The sequence below is a fragment of the Solea senegalensis genome, linkage group LG1 (assembly GCF_019176455.1).
Source record: "Solea senegalensis isolate Sse05_10M linkage group LG1, IFAPA_SoseM_1, whole genome shotgun sequence".
NCBI classification, from domain to species: Eukaryota; Metazoa; Chordata; class Actinopteri; order Pleuronectiformes; family Soleidae; genus Solea; species Solea senegalensis.
In genome coordinates, this window is record NC_058021.1 from 16,203,533 (window position 1) to 16,223,597 (window position 20,065).

At 38.6% G+C, this 20,065-nt stretch overlaps 1 protein-coding gene across 1 annotated transcript; it reads left to right on the forward strand.

The window, feature by feature from the left end:
- Nucleotides 1–3,401: 3,401 nt before the first annotated feature.
- On the forward strand, nt 3,402–19,287 carry pcmtd1 (protein-L-isoaspartate (D-aspartate) O-methyltransferase domain containing 1). Its single transcript, XM_044034037.1, has 6 exons — nt 3,402–3,643; nt 11,650–12,092; nt 12,390–12,492; nt 12,988–13,159; nt 16,112–16,235; nt 16,555–19,287. Exons 2-6 carry the CDS (start codon nt 11,786–11,788, stop codon nt 16,926–16,928), a joined length of 1,080 nt encoding a protein of 359 aa, XP_043889972.1. The 5' UTR covers nt 3,402–3,643; nt 11,650–11,785; the 3' UTR covers nt 16,929–19,287.
- The last annotated feature ends 778 nt before the right edge of the window (nt 19,288–20,065 follow it).

A 20,065-nucleotide genomic window follows, 5' to 3' on the forward strand; every position in this document is an offset into this window, starting at 1 on the left:
ACAAGGAAAAATTCAAGTAAGGCATTGGAGCAATACATTTTTCCATTTCTGCAAAGGGAAGTCAAAGACATGTAGCCTGTGACATTTGGAAAGAGAAAAAATGTAACAGCAAAAGAGCCAAATCTGAGGAAAAAAAATAAGCAAAGCCCTATTTGATCCAAATACTCGATGTTTGAAAGAATTTCAATCTTTTAATAAAAAAAACCCCTAACAATCCTTTATTTATAATTTCTAAAAGTTAATTCCTCTACCATACATTGTTTGCTCAGGAAGTTTTGTGAATAATATTTATTTTTTCCCTGTTAGTATTTGATGTTTTGTAATGTGAAATGCTTTTTTGTGGAACGATATTAGTATGATATGAAATTGTATTGTATTTCCTTTCTTTTACATTAAAATGTAATGCTCTCTCTCTTTTTTTTCTCAGTTGACGTAGATTGTAAATTGAAACTTCCTATTACTTTTACTATTTCATAATAAACAGATATGCGCTGTGTTGTACAGTTTGTGTATGGTAGAAATAAACTTTTCAAATGCTTGTTGTGGTCTCTGTGAGCGACGTTCAAACCAAAACACAGGTTTCCTCACCAGCCAAAGGTGTCAACTTTCCTTAGGCATCGGCATCACCTCGTGGTGAAACTTGGGTATTACACGTAAAACAACAAAGTGGTGGCTGTAGTGTTTGTTCACTGAGCACAGGCAGAAAATTTAGCTGACACTAAGAACTGTCTGAAACTGAAATTTCCGCAGTGTCATAGTAGTTGTGGTGCAAGTTACAATGCAAAAGTGTCCCTAAATCATTTAAAGATATATTGAACACCACAATTTGTTTTAGGACTGAAAATAACAATCTCATATGGTCAATGTTTGGTTAATGAAGTTCAGTAATAACATTTGGTTTCCAAAATGTCAGAATAGATTTCCTATTTCTATTATTTAGTTCATGTTTACATAAGATTAAAAAAACTAGAACATCATCACATTTTCAGGAGCTAAAACCAACACCATTAAATCAACGAATGAATTAATCCATTTTTGACAAGTGCGATCGCTTATACTCATTTTGTTCACTTATGACTTATATATGTTTTTGAACTGCATAAACACATATCTTTATTCAAAATAATATCAGATGTTGTAGAATGGAACGGAAACATTATATTGTGTATTATTTTATGAATGTCATGATTGAGGTTGAGTCACAATAGTGTTGTCATCTATAAAACTTGGGTCACCAATAAAAAAGTGTGGGAAACACCGAATTAGAAAACAGGTCAAATTAGTGAATATTCTGCCATAACATCTTTTTTTCTTTAGATATTAAAGGGAAACATGTAATTAAATGAAGTAAACCAAACTAAAGTTAGATTCAAACACGTTCTCTTACCAGTCAGAAGTGAATGAAATAATAAACTTGTATTTCTCATAAATATGAAATATTCTGTTCCTGCTTAACATTTGCTGTTACATTCACATGCAATGATTAACAGTCGGATAATGTGAGGTAAGACCTTTAACGATGGATGGATTTGTGGTACGAGCACATGATTCAGAATTCAAGAGTCTGTTATTTGACACCACATCATGAACAACCATTTTCCCCCATCGTCGCATGAAACTCTATCATCTTGTACTGTATACATGTTGTGTGTGTGTGAAATATAAGCGGTGTACAGGTATCTTAAGTTAAACAGACATTGCGGTGATGTGTCCTCATGCTCACTCCGCAGAAGATAAATGTTTTATTGTATTCGTAGTGTGTCATGTCCAAAAGTCTCAAAGCTTTTTAGACAGGTCTGAACCTGTACAACGCAATACAACTCACACGTTTCTGCTTAATAAGTAACTTAAAAGGCAACTTATCGCGTCAGGACAGAGATAAATAACTCTACAACTAAACCGATGAATGAATTCAAATTCAGAACAATGTGAAATCAATAATTGACTGCGACCGTGTCGCTATGATGGTCAAATCTGGTCAGATTTGGAGAGGAGATGCTCATATCTAATGACCATGGATGAGTAAGTAGTCAATTACAAGAGGCGCTTTAATGAACCTCAATTGAAATCTTCATCCTTGACTATTTTGTCCTTATGTCTAAAATGTATTGGTATGTAGCTGAAGTCCAATAACCAGTGTCACATTAATAAATGACACGGAGGAAAAAGTGAACTTCTGTTTTCTAGAAATTAGATCAGTTAAGGCAATAATTTGGTCTAAAACAAACACTCAGCACAGCAGCTCAAGGATAAGCTTGTTTAGAGAGAGCCCACCTGTCCAAACCAGTGTTCATCTGCCAAACACAAATGCTGCCTGACTAAACCCGGTCGTCATCTCTTCCCACACAGAAACCAAGTGTGGGCTAAATTTAGGCCTTTCCTTAAGGGAACTGTGCAAGGTTACAAGGACGGCTTTGGGGCAAAGAGATTAAAAGCAAAGAGATCATCACCACCACCAGTTTGTCACAGTCACTGGTGATGAACTACACCCATGGTTCTCAAACTGTGGTACGTGTACCACCAGGAATACTGTTGGGTACGTGATCAGAGTGGAGCAGAGCAATTTTGACCAGAATGTGTAGAAAATAACACAAATAACAACAAGAGAGGAGGACGATGAGAGAGCAGTTTATTTTATTTACTGTGAAAAGTCTTTGCTCGGCCTATTTGCACCACTGTATTTTAACGTTGGTGATTACGGTGTTACTTCGAGAGCTCAAATACAAAAAGTTTGAGAACTACACTATGATCAGAGCCTCAATAGCCCTGAAGTATTTCTTTTTCCACAGGTTGTACTTGATGATCCAGTATTTAAAATGTGTCAGAGAATAGTTCAATAAGAGATTAGAGGCCATTGTTAAATATGATTCTTCTATACCTCAAAAAGCTAAAATGAAAAAGTCTCAAACTAAACTGTTTTTTATCAGTGAAACAGCTTTTCAAAACCCCATCCCTGACTCAAAATGAAATGAGCTAAAAGTACATACAATATGCACTTTATATAATTTATAGTACATTGTTTTAGAATGTATAGATCTTCCAAGCATAGAGGTCTTTGACACATTTTGATTTCATGTACTTTAGGGACTTTATATAGAGTTAGATGTCATTATAAAAGCATGTAAATATGGGTGGAGTCTTTATAAATGTTGCCTTGTGGGTGAAATATGTGGCTAAAATAAGACAAACATTAATCATTAGGTCTAATTTCGTGTTTACAATATACGTATGTATACATAATATACATTTATTGGAAGGGTAGAAATAATGTATTATTTAGATAGATAGATAGATAGATAGATAGATAGATAGATAGATAGATAGACACATAGATAGATAGATAGATAGATAGAGAAGCAACAGTGCTTCCCTCTATCGACAACATTTCAAACCACGTGACCTCGTGTGTTTACATCCTCCGCTCAGCTGTTTCTTTCTTCCTCCACTTGGACACGGCGGCTCTTCCTCTCTACTTTACCTTTCGGAAACCGTGCAGCCGGTCAGTTAGTTAGTTACTTAGCGAGTTAGTTAGCACAGTAAACTAGTAGGCGGCCTCTGCAGGAGGCATTCGCGTCTCAAAGTGTCCTGTGAACATAGCACAGCGCGCTCCGTTACAAGGAGTGAGTTAATGCGACACCACACTGTGAGTATTTTTTTTTATTTACTTTGGTTTTCTTACGAACTAACTGCAAGTTCTCTTGTTGGCGTGTGTGCTGACTGCTTTTGTTCGCGTTAGTTAATGCGACACAGCACAGTGAGTGTCTGCGTGCTTGTGTGTGCGTGTGCGGGATAATATAACCTGCTTTGTCTGACTATGTTGTGACGATGGCGCACTCAGGCCCGCAGCAGCTAATGTTAGCTATTAAGTTTAGCTCGTGTGCGACGGTGACTCGGATGCTCACGGTTCCACATTTAAACCCACATATCTCAGTTGTGAGTGTGACCTACATTCGTGCATTTTCTTCGTGTTTACGTGTTTAATTGTGTGCGTGGAGTGGGGAAACTCCGGCTCCATCAGGCGCAATAGGCTTTATGGCAAATGAACGACTCCCCCTTCTTTTCATCATGATTTCTCCTAAGCTGTTTTTATTAAAGTCGCAGTGGGGATATTTCTGCGTCTTCTCGTCAAACCGGTTAGGCTAAAGAATCTAAACTACTGCAGAGAGCCGACGACCAGCAGCTGCGCTTTTGTCGTCAAGTGTGAACAAAAGCAGTGGGAGCTGCACACAAACACGCTGACAGCGTTGTGTCTTCGTGTAACAAATGTCACACTCGCCATGTGTTTTCTCACACACGTATGTGGACGGGCAGCATGAAAGGGGCAGCCATGATTTACAGCGCTTGACAACATTTTGTGAAAACGGTGTTGTTGTTTTGCTCCGTCGTCACACGCAGTGCGAAGAAAGTGTCCCGCTCTGTGATTGGCTGACAGGCCGCTGTCTGTGTGGCAACTGCGTCACGTGACCAGGCTCGGCGGTGATTGGCTGCACCGGCTGTCAGTTTTGTGGTGACCAGAAAAATAGACACAGTAAACCACGTATGAGGTGAAGAAGTCTCCTTATTCCTTGCACTTAAATAGCTGCCGTACTCTGAACGTTTTAAATGTAATGTTTCGCTTACACTATTAAAAAAAACAAACAGTTGTTTAAAATGAGGTTGTGATTAATTATCAAACAAATATAGGGTTGTAAACTTCTTGGTAAGGAAATAAGGAACAGGGAACATGTCTGCAATCTTCTCTTTTCACCTGAACAGTATCTTCCTGTCCCCATTTTACCTTCTCATCTCCATTGCTATGATACACAAAACTCTCAGTGAATTGGACGTCCAATTAAAAGTGGCCATTTTCTGTTGGACAGTAATGAAAGAGTGTCTGACAGCAGGAGGAGGAGGATTTTATTTCCCCTCATACAAGTCGCGCAATCGTCATGAGTGGACTAATCTGGAATTTTTCTGAACAAAGTGCGTGATTTGTCTTTCAAATACGGAAAACAAATCCTTATGTTACGAAACACATGGCAAGCCTAAACATATCTTTTGGGTATCTCTGTTGTATTTAATTCAAAATAATATGAGGTGTTACTTAAATTGCTGTATAAAAATAGTCAGAAAACTTAAATGTATTTGCTCTTGTCACGGTCTATATTGTGAATTAGGTTCATATATTTCATCATCTTTAAAAAAAAAAAATGCATCCCCATATTAAAAGAAATGGGAAACACATTTTTAAATACCAGACGTTTAGACGAGCATTATGACCACTATTGGGTCTCGTCTCAGACCCAGACATCTTTTTACTGAATCTTTTGACTCAAATGCAACTAACAGTATAAGTAGATAAACTAATTTGTCATCCCTAATCCTCCCTCCCCTACTAATGAGAACAATTTGTGTGTTTGTCTCGGGGCGGAGATGTTGCCAAATTGTCTGTAATAGTTTGCTCTCCTAAACCACAAAGAATTAATCTGTGTAACAACGTTTCGTGAGAGATGCACGACAAACCACACAGCGTGGTACTACTTCCTCAACCGGGTGTGAGAGATATGACTGCAGAGAGGGGATTGATTCATTCACTTTAATTCCTATGAAATAATGTAACAAGGTTGCTTTGCCTGGGTATGAGCAGACAGCACATCACTTTATTATTGATAATTTTCGTCTAAATACAGTGAGAGATCAAATGTACTACTAAGGTACTGAGACACTATTATTGTGACCTTTCTATAAATGTAATCTTGCAATTTTATTTTTACTCATTTGTAAACAACTGTACTTTTGAATGACTGCAAGTCAAAGATTCATGTCACCTGATGATCTCCTTTTGCTTCGCTGGAAACCTATGTGATAAACTAGTCAACATTAAGATGGATTAAGATAAAAATAATTAATTCACAAATGAATTATTCAGAAGCAATGTGTGTAAATGAATGAAAAATAATGGTCACTGTACATTTTGGAAAGTGGGTCCACCAACATTCTAACTGAGTGAGGTACAGTGCAGAAGGAGGCAGTAGAGGCAAAGGAAAGAGAGGAATGACAGTAATGTAACATTTACAAATTCCTACTGCCGTAAAACAACCAACCACGAAATGAAAACTTGAGTGATATTGGTTGATCTGACACATTGGCTGTCATCTTATCATCAGCTATCTGGCTTCTCTTCTCTTCAAATAATATGGTACATTTCACAACTAAGAAGTTAATTAATTCACACTAAAGCAACCTTAACTTTAAACTCATGGTGCTGCAGCCGACAGCAGTTAAGATTTACCTTTTTGACACATGCTTTTAATCATGAATCCTTTAGAGACTAAGAGGGAGAGAAACAATTGGTACATTTTGAGAACTCTGTGTAGAGATGTTTCACACATACAGACACTCTGGCACAAGGCATGCCTTTACTGTTGCATCTCATGACTGTTTGTGGCTAATTAAGGCAGAGTCTACGGATCAAATTTGCATAAATGGAGAGAGATTTGATTCATGAACACACTTTTAATTCAAGTCTGAAAGTACCAGCATAGCTCGAGGGTGGAACCAAAGGAAAATCTTCATTATTGCCTTCATCAAAAGTTTATCCACTTTTGAGGATGAGTATTGCTTGGCAGTTTGTCTTCTATATGCATCTGGGAATGCGGTAATACAAGGTTCATTAAAGTGAGTGGCTCATTGAAGTCTGTTTTATAGAAATTAAATCACACCTCTTGGTATCCAAACTATATAACTGCAGAGAAGTTGTACCATTGTAATGAAAAATAGATGGACTCCAGGCCCCCCTAACCCTCATGTGAACGGTAAAGCGTTGATTGACAATGTATTTAAAAAACAACAACAACCGTTGTTTATCAAAAATGTAATGTATCTAATTGATGGAGGAAGAAAACAAAAATGAGCATGGAGGTTAGGCCTCAGCCTCATTAATTACCAATGCTCTTTAACCAGTGCAACAACATGCTGTTGTATAGAAAACAATGTGTTGCTGTATTTATATTTCTTTTCTCTTGCTATGCAAATATGTACCACAGTGAAAGTGGACATTGGCCATGGAGGTGAAAATAATTAAACATCTACTTCCTTTTTGAATTTGCAACTACGCTCTGATCATTAGATTTAACCTAAGTTTGGCCACTACCACAGTTGCCAGGGTAACCCGCATGCAGTTCAAAGACAGGTGAGGACAGTGTCAGATCAAAGGAAGGTGGTCTGGATGGAAAGTCTGCTGCTTGGCTACTGGGAACACAAATGTGAAAAAGTGTTTTTAACTATCATTTCTGCAAAATTCAAGCGGTCACACTAAAACTCAGTCGGGTCCTGATGTGTGCAGTTTGGTGAGTTTTTCTGCTTGGCAAGGCCCTTAAAAATGTACTTATCATTATAATATTGATGATGATGATGGAAAAAAAAGAATACTTGGGCACAGTAGGACCTAAATAATACAAGTGGTAAAATGAGTCCAGCAAGATCCAAAACATGGAAATATATAAGTGCGTTTAAAGGCCAGCAAAATCACAATTTAACCTACCGTATCCAAGTAGATGTAATGGGAAGTGGGTTTTGAGAAGTCTTGTTATTAAATTGTGTTGAACAGGTGGAAACGTCTGGGGACATACATGCAGAGACATGACAATAATAAAAAGATGAAGCGATGACGGCAGCATGAACTGGCTCACATTTTTTGCTGCTGTGAAAATGGGAGTAAAGTATCAATCACAAATACACCTGCGTAATTTAATAATACACTCCCATCTAATTGCTTTTTAAACTTTTGTATTAACGTGACAATTAAAGCTGATTTCTGTAGTGGACGACACACATTTTTATCTGTTTCTTAGTTCTTAACAAACATGATCGAATCAGAATATTGGAAAGGCTTCTAAAAATGGCACAGTCCACGACAACACCGCCACAAATACGTACCTCTTGTGTAGGAGAGGTATTTTGCCACAGGTATGAGTATACTTCTCTTTTTCCAGCAGCATAGCTGTATATTGTTTGTATTGTCAGTAACCACACCACTACGTCTTATGGGCATGAATCGCTGATTTGTTGTTAGATTGTAAAATGTTGATTAGTTACAAACGTAAATTAGTTAGAGGCTGATCTCTATCTCTTATCTCTTTATCCTCCAGGTTACGTGGTGTAGCTTTACTTTGACCCTAGATCTGAGAGCTACAGGATGTATGGAGTGAATACATTTTTTATGTACTTTTAAAATCTGCGGGGATTTTCTCTCTGACAGCTCAGACAAGCCAATCGGTGACAATGAATAATCATCTGATAATAAATGTTTTACTTAAAATGCCCATCTCTATGTCTTGGGTTTGTGAGCTAGACGGGCCTTTGGTGTTTAGTTACAGCATTAAAGGTTATCTTGTGTCACCAGAGGTTCTGTTACATGTTTCGTCAACTTGTGCGGTTCAGGCGGTGTCCCTCACCGGGCCACAGCACCTATATACATGGCCTGAAATGGCATCTCTACACATTAATACACCAGAGGAGATAAACCCAGGACATCCTGTGTGTGTTTACCAGTGGATTCCTCTTTATAAAGTGAGATTCTTGTCCCTCTATTTTAGACTATCTTTACTGTTGCAGAGACTGTTATTACCCAGCTGGCCTCCGTTGATTTGTCTTGGCAGAGAGGATGAATAATGACCCGTTGTAAGAGTCAAGATTATCATTGGTCCAAATGTACAGCGGTTCCCAGAAGCAATTTGCGTACAGAATACCTCCCCTGACCCATTTTCCTGGATCTTCTGTCTACTGCAGGCAAACTCAAAGAACTATGCATTTGAGAGGGTTCAGAGGGAAACATTGGGATAAAAAAAGAAATACACTGTTGTGCAATCAGTAATAGTGAGTGAATCAATGACTCTTTTTGCTTGTGTAGAGGAGCCAGTGGAAAATTACCTTACCTGGCCTTCCGCTACAAAGTCACCTCTGAATTTAATCTTTATTAGCTGACTCAGATGTGGAGATGCTGAGAAGGCAGAGGGGAAATTCAAGACTTGTTTCACTTGTCTCCATCCCCATCTATTTACTCACCCATGCTGAAGCAGTGTGGGACATTTTTTTTTGGTGATGAAGGCATTAATAAAATGATAAATAAAATTAGCACGTGAGGACTTTCTTTCATATTGCTATAATGAGGTATTAACAGTGAAGTGTACATAGTAAAGTCAAGAGCTAGTGTAATGTTTTAAAGCACCACTGTATTTTTATGTAGTGCTTACTTAAGCAAAAACAGCCTCTTATAGCTTTGGCTCTGAACCTTTTGGGCTTGGGACCCCTTAATATAAATCAGTTTTGTGATGCACATTGCGCACATCACAAAAATTACAGCCTCAGTGTGGACCTGAGTTGTCAACACTTCAACCTAAGAACCGTTTTACCATCTCAGACTGTGTAATTTGGCCTGAAGTGCGTAAAGTACTCAAGAAAAATGCTTAAAATACTTCTGCAAATCTGTCACTAACTCTGTTTAACCTGTAACTTTCTGTGTAAAGGTTAAACAAAGTTAGTGACAGGTTATAGTAATCATTTTATCAATGTCACAGCCCTTGGCTCAACGACAGCAATGTTATATGATAGGAGGACAAATCCAATAAATGATCCCTGCACAAAGGTTATAATGTTGAGAGAAATCAAGCCACCCTGAACCTTAGTTAGTTTCTCTGCCTCAGCAAACAGCTATGTGGCACAACTCCACACAATGGAATTTATTTCTACTGAATAAGCTGACAAGTCTGAATCATGTATCAGCATGTAAGCTATATCGGAGAGTGATAATAATTGGTGTGATGATCTGGGAGAAAGGTTTATCTTGTTTTCTTCATATTTACCAACGGAGGAAGACTAAATAGTCCAGACACAGCTCTGTAAGATACAGCCTTCAAAAATAATCACTGAGTTGAATCAATACATGCAACATTCCCCAATGTCAGACATTGAGGCCTCTGAAAATGTTGCTAAAGCTCTAAGACCCACAACCAGATTTGAACATGAGCAAGAATCTAGCACAGCATTAAATAAGCAAAATAAAATATCATGATGCCTAATAGGGATGGAAATTGGTATTGGTCAGTATTGGTATCAGTCCGATAATGGTCAAAATGACTGGATCGGATATCGGACATATATGAAAGTAAAATATAATCCAAAAATCTTATATTGCATGCTTCACCATGCACAGTTTTTGATATTGGTATCTGACACAGACACCATATAATTAAATAAACACATGTTATATAAACAAATTGTGGGAGGAAACCAGAGAACCCGTGAAAGCCCACACACACACACACACACAGGGAGAACATGCAAACTCCATGCAGAAAGGTCCTTGTTCTGACCGGGTCTGGAACACAGGTCTTCTTACTGCAAAAGGCAAGAGCGTTAACCACTACACAAACTGTGTGGCCTCCACTCGAATCAGTTGCAACAAAACATGCATTTTATAATTCAGAAGCCTGTTGATTAAGTACAGAGTGGTTAGCATTTTAGCTAGCTAGGCTGTACTTAATAAACTGGCAGTTTACCTTCTCAGAGATTGCCGTGGTGATGATCTATGACCAGATTATGTTGCATTATATGTCATTTTTTCCACATCAAAATACTGTATATATTAATTCCCATGCTGGTTATTTTATGGCCTGGTTGAAGTCCACAAGTCAAAGCATGTCAGCGTAACAACATAACCCCTCATTTATGGACCAAGCAGATTACAGTGACAGACAGCCTGTCACGCTTACATCAAATTTGGATGTGACGGCGTCTGAAGCAATCAGTGATAACAGTCTGTCAATGAGACATGACGTATTATTATTATTATTGTTATTATTATTATTATTAATCATATCGTCTTCAACTTGCAAATATGCACTGTCGCAGTGAAAACAGTGCCCTGAGCCACTAAATAATTAGCATCAAATTAGGTACATTTTCCATAATTTCTCTCACATTTTAAGAAGAACTCAAATGAAATTCTATATTTGATCAGTCTGTCTGTCATTTATATGAATTGAATGGGCCAGTGGTGCATAACACATACTTACCAGGCCAAATGAGTTAGCTTTGCCTGTGTTCACTGAGCTACTGCTGCAAGAAAATAAAATACTTCAATGAGTACATCATCTCCAAGCCTCTGCAACCCCAAAGAAAACCCGGTGCTCCACCCCAACCAGGCTGTGTTATTGGAACCACTCAGTAGAATTATATCCAGACTCTTCACAAAGATTCAAACGATCCAAACTTTCAAGACATTTCCTGTTTAGGAGATTTCTTCTTTCTCCACATAACATGTGTTGCATGTCTCGTGTTATTGGATAGTTTTCCAGACATGACATTTTGATGAAGACATTTGCTCTAGTGAATGGTTACACAAATCTTACGGCTACATTATTTCATTTGGCATATTGCACAAATAAATAAATCCCCTACATTTTATCCTGAGGGGAGCTAATTAGGGAGAAAACGGTTATAGCACAGTATGTCATTGATTATTCAGTCTGTGTCTCTTACGGTTGTTAATTTTTCATCATAAGACCATCCCAGTTGTAGGGCAATACTATTAAATCTTTACTTTAAGCCGCATCTGAAGGCTGCACTCTACACAATGTCTCACAATGTTTATGTCTTTTTTCCCCTCAGGTCACTTTCTGCCTGGACATGACTGTTGACGCCTGAGCAGTGACAGTGACGCCGACCATCTCCATGTCACTGTGAGTAGGAATCACTCATCCCGAGTACGACTTCGCCCCTTGTGTTTCACTTCTTCTTTTTGGCCATGGGGGGAGCCGTGAGCGCCGGGGAGGACAATGACGACCTCATTGATAATCTGAAAGAAGCTCAGTACATTCGCACAGAAAAGGTAGAACAGGCTTTTCGAGCCATAGACCGCGGTGACTACTATCTGGACGGCTACCGGGACGGCGCTTACAAAGACCTGGCATGGAAGCATGGCAACATACATCTATCTGCTCCATGTATATACTCGGAGGTGATGGAGGCCCTCAAGCTGCAGCCGGGACTCTCTTTCCTTAATCTGGGCAGTGGAACTGGCTACTTGAGCACAATGGTCGGCCTTATCATAGGTGAGCATAGTGTTCCCTTTTATCACAGCTGTGGCTTTCTTTATAATATGTAGGAATTACTGAGATGGTTTAGTGTTATTTAGATAACGCAATGCCAAAAGCTGTAAAGGGAATTGCATTTCTTGTCAGACCAAGTGTCCGTAACCCAAAGTTACTACTTTACTATATTAGCACTAATAGTACTCAGATTTCAGAATCATAATATCCGCCTTCACTCTTGTCCACATGCTACTGTAATAGGCAATATGAAATGCTCTGTTACAATAATTTTAAAGGTAATTATTTTTTTTCCCTCAGGGCCATTTGGTGTGAACCATGGAGTTGAGCTCCATAAGGATGTGGTTGAATATGCCAGAGAGAAACTGGATGATTTCATAAAGAATAGCGACAGCTTTGATAAGTGAGTACAAGCCGTGGAAACACATTTTGTTGACAGTAAAATTGATTTGAAAAAAAGAAAAGAAAAGAAGACTGATAAAGAAGCAAAACTGTGGTGCGAGTACATCCACTTGGGGTTGAAGGAATTGTTCTGGGAGTTTTGTTCCCTTGTCGTCTTGTCAAGGGTTCAAACTCTTGTATTTGACTATTTAATAATATGTTACAACCAGCAGCCAGTTAGCCGTGCATCAACACTGGAAACAGGTGGAAACTGCCACTCTGGTCTGTAGCTGACTTATTTGCTGATTACTAGTTGACCTATTTACAACACTGTGTTGTAACGTTGGCATTAAAGGTGTTATTTCAAGAGCTCAATATTTTTTCAACTGATGCTTGGTATAAACATTTTGAGGACCCTTGCTCCAGCCACATATGTGATGCTGAGCCTGAAAGAAAGGAAAATATGTCCCCCATGGTTGTTTGCTGTATTATATTCACTGTTGTCATTTTGTCACAGGTTCGAATTTTGTGAGCCGGTCTTTGTGGTCGGAAACTGTCTTGAAATTGCAACAGACAGTCATCAATACGACCGCATTTACTGTGGTGCCGGAGTTCAGAAGGACCATGAAAATTACATGAAAGTGCTGCTCAAAATTGGAGGAATCCTGGTGATGCCTATAGAGGATCAGGTAAGCACTACACAGCACTGAATAATCCAGAACATACTCGTTATAAAACCAGGTAAAATAGTTTTGACCTACAAGACGGCTTATGCAACTGCCACATGCATTATTGAGCCAGAACTGCCCCTGGATTTGAGCAGCTGTGTCAGGAGCGCACACACAATAATATTTTATTTAAAATGGTGGATGTGTGAATGTGGACAGACTGTGGATCATTTAAAAGTGCTGATGTTTTTTGGGAATGCGAAAATGGTTGGCAGGAACCTTTTCAGTTTGGAGGGTTAAGACCTTGACAGACTCACAGGCAAGAGTTTTGGGCAGTTGAAGTTGTTTCGAGGAAAAACCTGGGTTCGATTAAATGTTATGACCAAAGTTTTGATATTATGTGTTTACTACACTCTGAAGTGAATTCAGTAAGTACAGTAATGGCTAAAAATATGAATTACCTTTTTAAAAAAACATCATAAAAGGCTTTATAGTAGCAACAAAAGCAGCCTGCACACTTATGAGACTTGGGGGAGAACATTAATCTTGATAAGACTTTTGACAGTACCATGACTCATTTTCACTCAGGCCATATTAACTAATATGAATCACTTTCCGAGCGTTATTTCTCTTTGTTGTGACCCTTCATCAATGTAAAGTTAGTCTTTTCCAATCCATCACTACCTAAGCGTTTTAAAATGAAGCAGAAAGTGTATACTCATGTGAAGAGGCAACATTAACATGCAAGCGTTGTGTTGTCATGCAGAACTCCCACGTTTGTTTTTTTGTTTTTTACCCAGTTTACATTTTATATGTTACGGTGTAACACATTACATGAAATAGATTTCTTTGTTGTGATACTGTGTCTTGTTTCTGCTGTTAAATGGCTTCAGGAAATCTCCATGCACACGCTCAGGTATTGACATTACCTGCCGCATTCATGATATTTATTTTAAAATACAATCACATCCAGCCTTGTGGCTGTATAGATTGAAAAAAAAGTACCCACACAGAGACTTTGAGCAATAATGTGTTGCAATGAAGCACTCATTCCCCCCCTGAGTATACATTAAAGATGGCTGTGAAAGCGTGAACCATACTTAAAGCTGCTCTCAGTATCTGCTGCTCTTACTGAACCTGTGCCACTTGACTGCCTCTCAGACCATTAAAGATATAAATGTACACTTACATTATCGCCATGCACGATGAGTCCACAGCCTCATGTCGGTGGAATGGAAACTGGGGACTGGTAATTACGCTTTAAGACCCGATGGCTGTTCAGGGCAACCTTTTTAATGATGTGTCTGGTCGCGGTAAATGACTTGAGAAAATACTGCATACCATAACTGCAACTGTAAGACTGACAATTAATTAGTTGCTGGATACAATTTATTGCCGGCTGGATAACAATAAGCAGATAGTTGATTAATTGCCTAAACACACAGTGTGTATATTCTGTCGCTGGGGGTCTCTCAGTTAAAACAATAACGAGAGACCGCCTACTATGACGGCAGGAAGTAGCAGTGTGGGATCATGGGAATTTTTGTCCTGTTTGGTTCTCCCGCTAGAGCTTTAGTGGCAGAACGTGCAGCACATGGTGACGAGTCGACTTGATCCATTAGTGACAAATACACAAGAGAATAAAATGAAAAAATAAAACACACTGTCTAACTATTGTTAACGTATAAAGTTATAGCAGAGACCGTAAAGCTGATGGTGTCATTAAAAGGCCAAATCAAATGTTCCACTACCTGGAATAGAAATATGGATTTCTGGGGATTTTAAGACCGTTGGAGACACTTGGGCTAATGTAAGTACACTGTTCGACCAAAATACGTCACACTATCTTGTCATTTTTAGATCTTTGAAGGCAGATTATGTTACACAGTCTGTCTTCAAATTGAAATGATAAACATTTTTAATTATAAAATGCAAGATTCTGCACAACAATACGGTAATCTGAGTATTTTCAGGCTTTTGGTTTGGGGTGATAGCGTATTAGCGGTGGATCAAACGATCACAGATGGATCCATTTTGAAAGTAATCATTGGTTACAGCAGTTTTATGCAGTCAGCCACTGTTATGGAACAAAGATGCTGTGTGGACTCTGTATGAGTGTCCACACATACTCGGACGCCATATTCCACTTCCTGGAAGATTTTGAAGTGTTTCAATGGGAACTTGAGCCCATTCATCCTGGAGCGCATTTATGAGGTCAGGCAGTGTTGTTGGACGAGAAGACCTGGCTCACAATCTGTGATCCACTTTTCCCAAAGGTGCTTGAATGTGGGGTTGAGGTCAGGACTCCAGTCAAGTTCTTCCACACCAAATTAATCACAATTTAATTGAAGCTTTGTATTAATAGTGTTATATATATATATGTATATATATATGTATATATATATATATATATGTGTATATATATGTGTATATATATGTATATATATATATATATTTTTTTTTTTTATTAATGTATACCTCATGAAATCTGTTATATTGTAACATTTTCTCATTAAAATGATCTTTTGTGTTCTTATTTGATGTGGCAGCATGTACTGCACGTATACTGTGTGTCCTCTCTCTTGGGTCACCGTGCATTTATCTGCCACCCGTAACCAACACCTGGCAGTTGGATAACACCTTTAAGTGTGCCAATTCTGCTTAATAAGCAGACGATGTATTCATACTGAAATAATTGCTGCTCTTTGGCACCGGTGGAGAGTAAAATACAGACCTCAGGAGAAGAACATATCCAGGTGAAAGGTCCCAAAAGAACACTCAATGGCAGATGGATAGCCACTCAAATGTATGCTGTTTATGAAACATTGATGGGATATAAAAAATACAGTACATACACATTTTCCAGAAACTGTGGTGGTTTGGGCCCTTAGCCCCGGTTCTCTATAATATTATACACTATTTCATATTTTATGAGTGCTCAGTGTTGAGTTCAGGTTGTGTCTCTTTATGCAGCTGACCCAGATAACCAGGACTGGTCAGAGCACATGGGAGAGCAAAAACATTTTGGCAGTGTCCTTTGCCCCGTTGATCCAACAGAGCAGAGCGGATGGAGAGAAGCCGGACACTGTTAACCTGCGTAAGTTTCTCCACCACTCTCAGCAAAAGAAAAGGCATTCTTTGAGTTGTACTGTGCCTAATCCTGTTAAGTATGGAATATTTAAAGTCAGGCAGTGATGTGATGAGATCATTCCTCCAGCAGGATTTGCTTCGATGTATGAGTTTTGCTCTGCAGCTTTAGACGCCACCTTTTGTTGTTGTTGTTGTTGTTGTTGTTGTTGATGGCTTCACTTGTTCATGCTGACCTAGTAGAAAAGAGTGGTGCATTGGTATAGATTATTGTTATTTTTGTGACGCATTGCTCTAAAGGAAGCGTGTCGTCTCTGCTTGTTCCTCAGCCCCGGTGACTGTCCGCAGCCTTCAGGACCTTGCTCGGATCTACATACGCCGCACCCTCAGAAACCTGTCCAGCGAGGACGGCCAGGGCAAGGGGACGGTGCAGAGAGTCCCGCAGAAGCGCAAGCGCAGACGCTGCCGGCGGCGACGCATCAACACCTACGTGTTTGTGGGCAACCAGCTGATCCCCCAAATGGTGGAGAGCGAGGAGGAGGAGCACGCCGAGGAGGAGCACAAGGAAGTGGAGGAGGAAGAGGAGAGAGACATTGGTGACATTGAAATACTCAAGCAAGTGAACATCTTGAGAGACCAAATAATGGCGTTACCCCTGCCTGAGTCACTGAAAGCATATTTGCTGTATTACAGAGAGAAATGACTGATTCCCTGGATATCCATTCTCTCTGGGTGCAGCTCCTGCTGAAATGCCATTTTTCACCCTCTTCAGTACAAATGTAGCATTATTTTCATTAAATCCAGACGACACAATTCTTATGGAAAGACACTTCATAGGTAATACTGGATAATAATGTTCTGATTGTCACAAACCCCGTTAGTTTTTGTTGACTTGTTTCTTTTGTAGATAAAACAACAACAACAACAAAACAATGAAAAGTGTATATTAAAATGACATTGTTTCAGAAACTTATTTCAGATTTTATCACAATATTTCAGGATTTCTGCAGAAGTGTGCAGATTAAGAATTGGTTCTCAGAATCTATATTTGTTAAAATATGATCATGCCATTAAAAAAAAAGAAAGATTAAAAAAAGACGTTTATTGCACCTTTTTTAGAAGCTTTAACTTCAGTGTCTGGCAATTCAATGATGCTGAAAGAGACAAAAGACACAGGAAGTTGATTACAGCCACATCTTCCCATTGAGTTTCAGGAGTGGGACGCTCTTACATTTATAATCATGACTGGGGACACTTATGTCGTTACTCTTCTGGATATTTTGTTTTAGGTCAACGTGTTTTGTGCGTTCCTATGACAACAGAGAGACCAGATTGGTTCATCGTTTTTTTCTACAGTGCACCTTTTATTATCCTAATGTTTTCTACAAGGTGTGGACACAGATACGTAGATACTTGTCTCTCACTTTGCATATAAGTAACATCCTTCCTGTCATGATAAGGTGTGGTAGTTTCCTCTTCTTTCTTTTTTTTTTTAAATTGTAAATGCAAACAATATATTGGTTTCAATAATCATTAATCATATCAGTTGTTATAGGAATAATGGGGGAAACTGTTGGCAGGTGTTAAATTATGGTTCATATTTTCAACTTTTGTAGAGGGGAATTGGTAACGGGGAGGTGTTAACCAGTAATGATTACATGCATGAATATACTGTGTGTGTGTGTCTTGGGTGTTCCTGACTTCGCTTTACATGGTATGTTTGGTCACTGGAGGTGATGTCCCAAGTGATCAACTTTTTTAAATAAAGGAAAAAGACTTTAAAGACCATTAATCAATTTAATGGCCTTGAGACATTTTTTTTTTTTAATTGATCAGGATCATGGAGGATTTTGAAGCCTTTTGTATCTCGGACTGGAGAAGTGTCCAGCAAAGCACCTTAAGCTGCAGGTGTCAAGCAAAAAAGAAGGTGCCACTTTTTTGTTTTGGCTTAATACTTGCGTACTGGGGGCAGAATTGAAATCCTGTTAAAATCACAAGTACAATTTCCTTGCAGAACTTTGCTCATAGCGATGGCTTTTAAAGTGCCAACATGCCCCGTCACATTAGGACGTCTGAGAGATGTCTGGCACAGTAAACTGTACCCAAATGATGCTCTATATTTCCACAAAAAAAACATTCCACGGTGAAAGAGGAAACAGCACGTCGCTGATTGATGTCACTTTTTCTTCGCGCGCTACCATCACAGACTCTGAAGTTTAATTTCATCACACTTTGAATGCATAATTTAGTATTCCAAGAGCTGAGGTGAATGTTGTCAATATTAATTCTCTTAATATAAATGTGATATATATGTATTGTTATGATATGATTCTGCCTACAGTTTCATTTGCATTGGGTTTTTTTTTTTTTTAATGTAGCGCCCTCTTGCTGTACTGTATCTTGACACTGGGAATTCTGTTAATCAAAACTCCACTGCTGTCTGTTAAATAGGTAAGAAATATATAGTGGTATAGATCTTCACTTTTGTTCTAGTGTAATGAAAAAAAAAACAACGTTTTGTTTGAAAATGGGGTGATTCTCTACAAGTAGTTCTTGTGTTTTAAAGAGGTAACGTTTATTTTCTGTAAATTCTTTTTGTCTTTTTTGCATTTTGTTTTTTATCTGAAAGCTTTGCAGGTAAGCAATAATAGAACAATTAATCAAATGATTATTACCTATAAGAAAACAGTCCCATCTGATTTGCATAATATCCATTAAGGCTCATATGACCGATGGTGGGCACACAACAGATTATAAACATTGTCTGAAATGTAATTGCTAGTTGGAGAACACATTAGGCGTATGAATCTCAGGTCACAGCCTCCACCAAAGTTAATAGGATTGCTGTGACTTCAATCAAGTTTGAGCACAGAAATGGTCGCCGGGGAAGTCATTACCAAGTCTGTGCTCGTATATTGTTAATTTGTTAAGAGCCAAAATAATTCTGTTACTTTTTGACCATGCCTGGGTTGATTTCTCATAGTGTGTGTGCTTAGTTCATTTTGAAAAGATTTTTTGTTTCTCCGTAAATGTTTGGCACAAAAATAAAGGTCTCAATCACATTATGCCTCTTCTAATCAGTGTTTTGGTCTCAGTTTAAGTACAAGCCAGTCCTCTAAACAAACATGCAGAATATGTAAATAGTGAAGGGGAAATTTTAGGATTTGTAAAGCCGAACCACGTCAGTGAGAACTGGATTCAGCATAAGACTCACTGAGCGCAATCAACGAATGACCTTCAATTACGTCTATTCTTCTGACACCGTGCAGTGGAATTATTCACAGACGGCGACCGGAATCGTGTAATCAGGCTTTTATCTGCAATAAAAGGTTAATGTGTTACCAATCTGCATCCCTTTAACATTTAACGCAATGTGACAAAACATTAAAACAATTTAGTCAAAGCATGAAGGTCATGAAATAGAACACATAATATCAGTTCTTTCAGAATGAACACCTTCAAAGGAAAAAACCCAACTTGTTTTATATAGTCATGGATGCTCTATACCAAATCAGAAGTTGTATGCATTTTCTTTACTTGAAGTCACTTAAGTGTACGTACGTAAGCACCTGTGTTACAGCCATCTTGTGTTTCTACTGGTCAACTTTGCTTTTTAAAGCATAAGCTTATTATGCAAATGAAGAAGGACAGCTCACTATTAGATGTCACTAACACTGGACGTATAATTGCCACGCGGTTGGTATAGTGGTTAGCTTTTCTTGCCTTTGCAGCGAGAAGGCCTGTGTTGGAGAGACCCAGTCATGGAGTTTGCATGGGATTGGCACAAAGTGCAGTGGCGTGCACCGACATTTGGAAAGGCAGGGGCGAAAAAGGGCACCT